Source organism: Chiloscyllium punctatum, chromosome 24 (genome assembly GCF_047496795.1).
Source record: "Chiloscyllium punctatum isolate Juve2018m chromosome 24, sChiPun1.3, whole genome shotgun sequence".
NCBI lineage: Eukaryota > Metazoa > Chordata > Chondrichthyes > Orectolobiformes > Hemiscylliidae > Chiloscyllium > Chiloscyllium punctatum.
Window position 1 is genome coordinate 83,810,956 of NC_092762.1, and position 10,681 is coordinate 83,821,636.

Genomic DNA, 10,681 nt, shown 5'->3' on the forward strand with positions numbered 1-10,681 from the left:
AGGACAGCCAGTGGACCCGAGCTATATGGATTCCCAGAAGGCCTTTGACAAGGTCCCACGCAGGAGACTGCTAAATAAGATAAAAGCCCATGGTGTTAGGGGCAAGGTACTGTCATGGATAGAGGATTACCTAACTGACAGAAGGCAGACAGTTAAGACAGAGGGATCTTATTCAAAATGGCAGCTGGTGATGAGTGGAGTTCCACAGGGGTCAATGTTGGGACCACAACTATTTGCGTTTTACATTGACAATCTGGTAGAAGAAACTGAGAGCATTGTTACTAACTTTGCAGATGATGGGTGGAGGGGACAGGTAGTGATGAGGAAGCAGAGAGGTTGCAGAAGGGCTTGGACAGGCTAGGAGAGTGGGAAAAGAAGTGGCAGATGGAGTAAATGTGAGAAAGCACGAGGGTATGTACTTTGGAAAAATAGAGAAGTAGATTATTTTTTAAATGGGAAAAGATTTCAGAAATCTGAAGCTTAATGGATCTTAGGGATCTTAGTTCAGGATTCTCCTCTGGTTAACACAGAGGTTCAGTTAGCTGATAAGAAGGCAAATGCAATGTTAGCAAGCATTTTGAGAAAGTTAGAATACAAGAGCAGGGATGTACTACTAGGCTGTATAAAGCTCTAGGAGAAAGTGAGGACTGCAGATGCTGGAGATCAGAGCTGAAAATGTGTTGCTGGAAAAGTGCAGCAGGTCAGGCAGCATCCAAGGAGCAGGAGAATCGACGTTTCAGGCATGAGCCTTTCTTCAGGAGCTCTGGTCTGACTGCATTTGGATTATTATGAGCAGTTTTGGGTCCTGTATCTAAGGAAGGATGTGCTGGTGTTGGAGGATGTCCAGAGGAGGTTCACACGAATGATCCTGGGGATGAAGGGTTTGTCATATGAGGAGTAATTGTGGTCTCTGGATCTGTACTCGATGGAGTTTAGAAGGATGAAAGAGGCTCTGATTAAAACTTACAGAATATTGAGAAACCTGCATAGAGTGGATGTGGAGAAGATGTTTCCACTAGTGGGAGAGACTAGGACCTGAGAGCACAGCTTCAGAGTGAAGGGACAATCCTTTACAACAGAGATGGAGGAATTTCTGCAGCTGGAGGATGTTGAATCTGTGGAACTCATTGTTGCAGAGAGCTGTGGAGGAAAAATCATTAAAGTGCATTTAAGACAGAGATAGATGGGTTCTTGATTAGTAAAGGGGTCAAGGGTTACACAGAGAAGGCAGGAGAAGGGGGTTGAGGAACATATCTGCCGTGATTGAATGGACGAGCAGACCGTTGGGCCGAATGGCCTAATTCTGTTCCTATACCTGATGATATTCTGGAAGGGATTGGACAGTGCAGACACACAGAAGTTGCTTCCACCTAATGGGGCAGACTAGATGTAAGTCAGATTCAAATAAGAGAGTTACAAACAAATGCAATCAGGAATTCTGAATTCATCAGAGAGTGGTAATGTAGTTGAACTTGCTGCTGCAACGTGTAGTTGAGGCAAATAGAATAGAAGGAGGAGAAGCTGGATAAATATATGAGAGTGAAACAAATGGAAAGTAAAATTGATCAAGTGAGAGAAAGCAAAATGGGAGAGACTCAAAATATATGCACCAAAAACAGCACCTGGGCTGAGTGGCCTGTTTCTGTACTGTAAATATTATCAGCCCAGATTGTATCCAGATACCATGGTTGCTCAGAGAATACTGTTAAAGATCAGCCAGTTCCCACTCATGGAAATAATTTCAGTCATCATGTCTGGTGACCTAAACACGCCTTACCGTCTGCCTTGGGACCCTCCAACTACACGGCATTAACATCGACTTCATTAGTTTCCAAATCTCCCCTCCCCCATCTCATCCCAGATGCAATCCTCCAACTCGGCACCACCCTCTTGAGCTGTCCTACCTGTCCATCTTCCTTCCCTTCTATCCACTCCACCCTCACAGCATAATTACCCTCCACCTGCATCCACCTATCACCTTCCCACCGAGCCCCACCCCCACCCTCCTATTTATCTCTCAACTCCCTTCTCCCTCCACATTCCTGATGAAGACATTGATTTTCCTGCTCCTTGGATGCTGCCTGACCTGCTGTGCTTTTCCAGCAACACACATTTCGACTCTGACTCTCCAGCATCATTTTTTCCTTGACCTAAACAAATGCTCAAGGCTCATTTCAGGATCAGGCCAAACGTATTTAGCCCACAAAGCCATGCTGCAGTGAGGACCAGGTTACTAATACAGGAAATGATGTGGAAGGGCCAGTGTTGGACTGGGGTGGACAAAGTTTAAAATCATACAACACCAGGTTATAGACCAACAGGTTTATTTGGAAGCACTAGCTTTCGGAGCGCTGCTTCTTCATCAGATAACTGTGCAGCAGGGTCATAAGACACAGAATTTATAGCAAAAGATTACAATGTCATGCAACTTAAGTGATACATTGAACAAGGAGAAAGTGAGGACTGCAGATGCTGGAGATCAGAGCTGAAAATGTGTTGCTGGAAAAGCACAGCAGATCAGGCAGCATCCAAGGAGCAAGAGAATCGACGTTTCGGGCATAAGCCTGAAGAAGGGCTTATGCCTGAAACGTCGATTCTCCTGCTCCTTGGATGCTGCCTGACCTGCTGCGCTTTTCCAGCAACACAGTTTCAGCTCTGATACATTGAACAAACCTAGATTGCCGTTAAGTCTTTCATCTTTTAGAATGGGTTGTTCACTTAAAAGAAATTCTGGGATATACATATTAATGAAATGAAACCTGCAACCCATGCTAAAAGATAAAAGACTTAACAGCAATCTAGGTTTGTTCAATGTTTCATTTCAGTTGCATGACACTGTAACCTTTTGCTATAAATTCTGTGTCTTATGGTCTTGCTCCACAGCTATCTGATGAAGGAGTGGTGCTCCAAAAGCTAGTGCTTCCAAATAAACCTGTTGGACTATAACCTGGTGTTGTGTGAGTTTTGACTAAATATAGGAAATGGTAATGTCACTGTAGAGGTCACTGTAAAACACTGTCCAGTGTAATGATTCTAGGACCATGGGGAAAGATCCGAAAACTTCAAACTCTGACTTATCAACACCTGGATCTGGAAGGACATCCACAATGCTGTGTGGGAGGATTCCAGGACTTTGACCCAGAGACAGTGAAGGGACAGCAATATATTGCCATGTCAGGATTGTGTGTGGCTTGACGTGAAATATGCAGTTGGTGACATTCCTGTGTATCTGATGTCTGTATCCTTCTCAATGGCACAAGCTGCAAGGTTGGAAGATGTGGTTGAGAGAGACGTGTTAAGCTACACCTTGTAGATGGTACACATTGCTGCCACTGTGGGCTGATCTTGACTTGATGAACAGAAGATTAATTTTGAATACAAATTTTTATTCTCAAAGATCCATCCCACCCTGGCAATGTTCTTCTACAACCTCTACCATCGGGGAGAAGGTACAGAAGCCTGAACACACGGTTTCAAAACAGTTTCTACCCTACTGTTGTTAGAATACTGAACAGACTGACGAACTCTTAACATTCACCTGTACCTGTGTTTACTGCTATTTACCTATTATTTACTATCTATGTTACTTAACTCTGTGATCTGCCTGGTATTGCTGACAAGACAAATTTTTCACTGTGCCTCAGTACACGTGACAATACATTCATTCAATTCAATTCAATTCAGTTCAATAAATGTTTGTATACTCCCTGCTCCACAAACTGTGCACAGTATAACTAACACATATGCTGAAACAAAGGTTGATTGGTAAACTTTCCAACTGTCAATTCAAGTCTAAGGTTCCCTCAACTGTCATTCAATATTGGGGGAGGGGGGATTAAATATCTTCGTGGTGCACTCTCAAACTGGCAACAATTCAAACTCAGTGTCTCCTTCCTATTACATCTCAGTCTATCCCATCTTTGCTCTCATTGACTGGCCCATTGCCAAGATGTATATCTTCTCTGCTCTGTGGTTCTGCTTCTGACTATTACATAATGACTCTCCTCGCTAAGATCAGCTGTGGCCAAAGATTTCTTAGGCTCAAGGCCAGACACTTGCCTCCTGGAGTAAATCATCCTCAGATAGCCTGATCATATTTCCCAATTTATGAACGAGCCCCTTTGCTCTCTCCAGTCCATCTCTGAACTTTCTCTCTTGTTGAAATTCCACAAGTTTAAGATGCTCCATTCAATCTATCCCAAGCAATCGTTCTTCCTGGTGTGAGTGGCTGGTGAGCTATTCAACAACAGAGGGTTGACACCAAACCAATTTTTTCTTCACCCAACATATACACATGTGCATCTTTGAGTGTGGGCTGTGGGGTCTGTCACGAGTTAACTTTGACCAAGGCTTCCCTCTGTATCTGGACTAACAACAGAGTGAATGGTATAGGGGATAGGCAGGAAAACCTAAGTTGAGGTACCAATCATTTCAACCATGACCTTGTTCAATGACAGGGTAAACTCAAGAGACCAAGTACACATGGTTACCTGTTCAAAATGTACAGAAGTGAGTGCTAATAGCCTTACCTGCAGCCAACCTGAGGGAGTCAATGATGGGATCTCTGCAACTGGAAAGCTCCTCATCACTATCTACAGTGACAGTGACCTACTCAAGCACATACCCAAACTGATCATCAGGCCAAGTCTTCAGCAGAGTACAGAGAGAAACGATGTTCTCTCTCACTTTCAAATCAATGTAAATGTGTAAAGTATAGATGGTGGTCTATTCCCATTATCATAGACATTTCAACATAAATCAGACAAGTCATAGTGAACTTAAAACATGACTCTGTTTCTCTCTCCTCAGATGCTGCCTGGGCTGCTGAGTTTCACCCACAATTTCTGTTTCTAAATCCATCAGTCAAACTAACATAAGTAAATTTCATGTAAAAGCTTTCAAAATGATTTATGGCAGATTAACTGGTTAAGTAAAGTTGATTTTTTTTATATCCGTGGAGAGAGCTGATAACTTGCTTTACAATTATACCATTTATACTGCACAAATATATCTAAGGTCTTTTTTCATTCTAAATGCCACCCCCACCCCCCCCCCCCCCCCCCCCCCCCCACTGTCCCATCAAACTCTTCCAGTACAAGTACAGCAGTGTTAGATACAGAGTAAAGCATCCTCTACTCTTTGAAATGGAAAATAAAGCTGTCTCGACAGAGTCCCCATCAAACACTCCCAGGACAGGGACAGCACTGGGTTAGGTACAGAGTAAAGCTTCCTTTATTTTTAATTTGAATGTAATGCTACCTCTACATTGTCCCCATCAAACAACCCCAGGTCAAGTACAGCACAGGGCTAAATACAAAGTATAGCTCCGTCTACTCTTTTAAACTGTAAGTAAAGGTCTCTCTATACTGTCGCCATCGAACACTCCCAGGATAAAGTCAAAGATCACTCAACACCTGGTTATAGTCCAACAGGTCTATTAGGAAGTACAAACTTTCGGAGCGCTGCTTCTTCAATCTATAACCTGGTTTTGTGTGATTTTTAACGTTGTCCACCCCAGTCCAACACCAGCACTTCCCACGATAGGTATAGCACAGGCTTAGAGACAGTATAAAGCTTCCTCTACTGTATTTGAACATCACAGGATGAGGGACAACCTGATAGAAAGTTACAAAATTATGAGAGGCATGGATAAAATTGATAGAGTCTTTTACCCAGGATGGAAATGTCAACAACAGGGGACATAGGTTTCAGGTTAAAGGGGGAAAGATTAAAGGAGATGTGAGAGGCAAGTTTTTTATACTGTGGGTAGTAAATGGCTGGAATGCACTGCCAGAGGAGGTGGTAAAAGCAGATACAGTAGCAACGTTTAACAGGCATCTTGATAGATACATGAACAGGTGGAGATAGAGCGATATGAACCACTTAGAGGCATGGGGTTTGTAGTTCAGACAGACTACGTTTGTTGGTGCAGTCTCGGTGGACTGAAGATGATGTTCCTGCACTGTATTGTTCTTTGTCTTTTGTACTCTGTTCCCACCAAAGACTCCCAGTACGGCAACGGCACTGTGTTAGATACAAAATAAAATCCCACTCCACACAGTTACCTGTAAACACTCCCAGGTCTGAACAGAAAATGACAGATACTGTATACAATGCATTTCATAACCATATCATTCACCGCTATTTTCAGTTCTCTTTCTCCTAATCATTAAACACATTATTCTAACACACACATTTTCTCCCTATATCTTCACTGTGCTCTAACTGAATTGCCCGGGTTTTAAACACAACAGAAACCCTTACCCTCACCTTCTTTCTGCTTGTCAGACGAAAGATTAAACTTACCACCATCTCAGGGAGACCAGATCAATGCAGAGTTTTCTCCCACAATAGCCTGGATAATTTTCTCACAGTCAAAACCAAAACAGATTACCTTGTTTGTAACATATTGCAGTTTTTGGGATCTTGCAGTATATTTTTCACACTGTAACAGTAACTGCACTGCAAAACAGAACATCATTGGCTGTAAAGGTGCTTTTGGAACATCCTGAGGCTACGAAAATGCTACATAAATACACAATTCTTAGATTTTGAAAACCCTATTTTGGCCCTGTCTAATCAATGCAAGGTAATTAATCTTCTAACTCTCCAACTCTCCCGTCCCAATCCATGAAGGTAGTCTCCTCTCCATTCTCAATGGTAACATGGGTTAATAATAAAGATGATAGTGTCCCTATACCTCTGGGCCAGAAACTCCAGGTTCAAGTCCCACAGCTGATTTGTTGTGCATGGAAGGTGCATTTATAATGTGGTCAAACTGTATGATTGTCAACCTGTAAATCCTTCCAATACAGAAGAGGGCAATCAATAATGGCTTATGCCCGAAACTTTGATTCCTCTGCTCCTCAGATGCTGCCTGACCTGTTGTGCTTTTCCAGCAACACACTCTTGACTCAGTCAGTAATGGCAGCAGAGTCACCTGGTCAGCCACCCTGCTTTTTGTCAGACATGTGGATCACTCAGCTGAAGCCAGTTGCACGAGGACGGGCTAGACCGATCTAAGAAACATCTCTCACTCTGTCCCACATGGAAACAAATGGGGAGTTTGATACTGGGTAATCATTTAGTCAAAGTAACACTATACACTACATACAAACAAAGTGTGACACTACACTATACACAAACAGAAATGTGACATTATACTACACCCTAACCACAAACAATAAACCAAAAATATTCCTCTGGAAACATCTTTTATGACAGTGACTCAAAACAACTTCATTGACTCTATGTGAGGTGCATCATGATGACATGAAGTCAGGAAAGATGTTAATTGCAAGATCTTTCTTTGTTTTGTTATCAAGCTCTTTCTATGCTGTCCCAACAAATACTGCCAGGACAAGGACAGCATGGGGTTGGATGCAAAGTAAAGGTCTCTCTACATTGTCTCCATCAAACATCCCAGGATAACTAAAGCAGAGACCTAGATACAGAGTAAAGCTCCCTGTACACTGTCTGCAGCAAACAATCCAAAAACAGGGACATCATCGGGTTAGATACGCAGTAAAGCCTCCTCTACTCTTTTAAACTGAAAGTGAACAGAAAGCAATATTTCTTCAACACTGTTCGCCATCAAACATCCCAAGACTGGTTATAGTGTTGTGTGATTTTTAACTTTGTACACCCCAGTCCAACACTGGCACCTTCAAATCATCCCAAGACACAGACAGCATCAGGTTAGATACAGAGTTAAGTTCTATATATTACTGTCCCCATCAAACACTCCCATGACAGGGATAGCACGGGGTTAGATTCAGAGTAAAGGTCTCTCCACCTTGTCACCATCAAACACTCCTGGGACATGGACAGCACAGGGTTAGATACAGTGTAAAGGTTCCGCTACACTATTCACATTCAAGCATTCCCAGGACAGGGATGGCACTGGGTTAGATTGAGTAAAATGCTCCCTTTGCACTGTCCTCCATCAAACATTCCCAGGAGAGGGTCAGCATGGGGTTAGCTACAGAGTAAAGCTCTCTCTACACTGTCCTATTGTACAGCTCAGTGCCACCCGCAGTAGAGAGCGCCCCCTATTGCATTATTGTGGTAGTTCTACTCGCCACATGGCCGCATCTGGTAGCCTCGCTGATGAAAACTGCGAGTTTCATTGCAGTTTTGTGCTAGTCTGGTTCCGTGTCACCGGGAACCGGTGCGATAACTGACCGTGTCTCGTTTACCCCAAAATAAGGGCGTTGATAAAATGGTCTGAATAACGACAAATGTTGGAATTTTTTTTTAAAGATTTGCCAACTCGACAGCCGAACCGCAGTGGGGGGACAGCAGAGAGGCATAAAACGGTTGAGTGCTCAGTTTCAGTATAGACGCGGCTATAGGTCAGACCAGCCCCCTACCCCACTTCGCCCTGTTAAAATCTGCATGTACATTCACCCCGAGGCAGATACAGCAAAACACCTGGAAAACACATACATTTGTTGCCCAGCTTCGATGTCTCTAATCTGGTGATTCTAAAAACCCTTGATCAAATATAAATGTGCTTGGCTCCGTGGGAAATATTCCTTTTCCTACATTCTTCATATTGGAAGTATTTTCCTAATCCCGGGAGATTTACTCAATGGCGTTTTAATCCTATCGCCTAAAACATCGATGTTGCTTTATAAATTATATATCTCTATTTAAAGGCTAAAAAGGTTTTAAAACTATAATCAAATGCACAAACCGTGTATATGATATGAATGAAAAATGCGGCAGTATTAAACGGTGCAGGGAATGCAGGCTGTGCATTAATTTTATGCTGAAGTGAAATATTCTGATACATTTTCAGGTCTCAAATTCCAAGACGCATTTTATTTTCACATTAAGACCAATGCACTGATTTTCTTTTGCACGACTGGATCAACCAGAAAGATGAATGTAGTAACGGCCGACTCACAAACAGCCAGGACAGAGGCTCGCAGTCGGAGCAACGCGTGGAACCGATTGCATTTCTGATCACCTAGGGCGAAAATAAGACGTTAAATTTCCCCCTTACCTCATTCATAAAAGCGAACTCCGGGTGCTCCTCATCAAAGATTACAAATGCGTGTGTTCTCATGAAAATGTGTTGAAATTTTGCAACACAAAATTACAAAGTGTCCCCAGGTTGGGACCAATATCCCCCCCTCCGGTTTGCTTCTTTACATCATGTCCTTGCAGACTGCAATGTTTGCACCAGGGAGAAACTGTTGGGGATACTGTATCTATGCCCCGTGTCCCGCTGCGCTGAATATTGGATCTCCAGGTTATTTGCAGGACGATCAGTGTCCTTGATCGCTGTGAAAGGGAGAGACTCCAATCAGCTCTGCCCCAGTGCCGCCCCTATCTGGATTGGCACCTCAACTAGCTCCAGCCTCTGGTGATCTGCTTGTCAATCACAGTAATTCGGCTAGACTGCTCCTCCTCCATAAGGCGAGAGGAGGTGGGGGGAGGATTAGGAAAATGCGTCAATTGTACAGTGCAGACCTGCTTGCAATTTACCTGGCCGTCCAGTTATTGACTGGGAGATGTGATTTGACACATCTCACCCCTAGCTGACCTTCTCTTCTCCCACCCCGAGCTATGTGAAGCCTCCTGCTGAAGTTAACAGGGGAGTAAATATCATCCTTGGCAGAGTGAAGGAAGAAAAACTGTTTCCACCTCGCAGCAAGGTCAGTAACCAGGGGATACAGATTGGAAATGACTGGCAAAAGGACTAGAGGGGATAACAGACAGAGAGGAAACATGTAGCAGTGCCTAAAAGAATGGGGGAAGCAGATTCAATAACATACATTGGGTGAGGAAATTCAAAGGGGACCTAATTATTCTTGCAAGGAAAATAATTGCTAGCCTTTTGGGTGAGAATATATGAATTATGGGCTGGAGTAGATCACTCTCTCAAGACTGCTCGATCATGGGGGGCCTGATTACATGCCTGCTCAGCTCCCTCCCCCCATAACCTTTAACCCCTTCGTCTCCACCCCCCCCATCAGATTCTATCCACTTCTGCTTTCAACATATGCAAAGACTCCGTTTTCACTGCCTGTGAGAAAGACCATTCCAAACACTTGTGAAGAAGAGTGCACATCACTGTCATAAATATGTGACCCCTTATTTTTAGATGTTGGCCCTTTGTCTGAGATTCTCCCACAAGAGAAAACATCCTCTGCACATAGAGTCATGGAGATGTACAGCATGGAAACAGACCCTTTGGTCGAACTCATCCATGCCAACCAGATATCCTCTAGCCCCATTTGCCAGCATTTGGCCAATATCCCTCCAAACCCTTCCTATTCATTTACCCATCCAGATGCCTTCTAAATGCTGTAATTTTACCAGCCGCCACCACTTCCTCTGGCAGCTCTTCCATACACGCACCACCCTCTGAATGAAAGAGTTGCCCCTCAGGTCCCTTTTAAATCTTACTCATCTCCCTTAAACCTATGCCCTCTAGTTCAGGACTCCTCCACCCCAGCCAAAAGATCTTGTCTATTTACCCTGTCCATGCCCCTCATGGTTTGATAAATTCCTCAGCCTTTGACACTCTAGGGAAAACAGCCCCAGCCTATTCAGTCTCTCCCTGGAGCTCATACCCTCCAACCCTGGCATCATTCTTCCAAACCTTTTCAGAAGCCTTTAAAGTTTCACAACGTTCTTGCTATAGGATGAAAACAGGCTAGCAATTATT

The 10,681-nt window shown here is 43.5% G+C and overlaps 1 protein-coding gene across 2 annotated transcripts in view; it reads right to left on the reverse strand.

Annotated features, from left to right (window-relative positions):
* Positions 1 to 9,336, reverse strand: part of LOC140494765 (protein ABHD8-like) — a 32,439-nt gene extending 23,103 nt beyond the window's left edge. The window contains exon 1 of one of the 2 annotated variants that reach the window (XM_072594340.1): positions 9,011 to 9,336. In XM_072594340.1, the coding sequence (XP_072450441.1) occupies positions 9,011 to 9,015 (5 nt within the window). In that variant the 5' untranslated portion in view covers positions 9,016 to 9,336. The remainder of the gene's footprint in view (positions 1 to 9,010) is intronic. The other variant, XM_072594339.1, reaches the window with a different exon arrangement.
* Between the last annotated feature and the right edge of the window lie 1,345 nt (positions 9,337 to 10,681).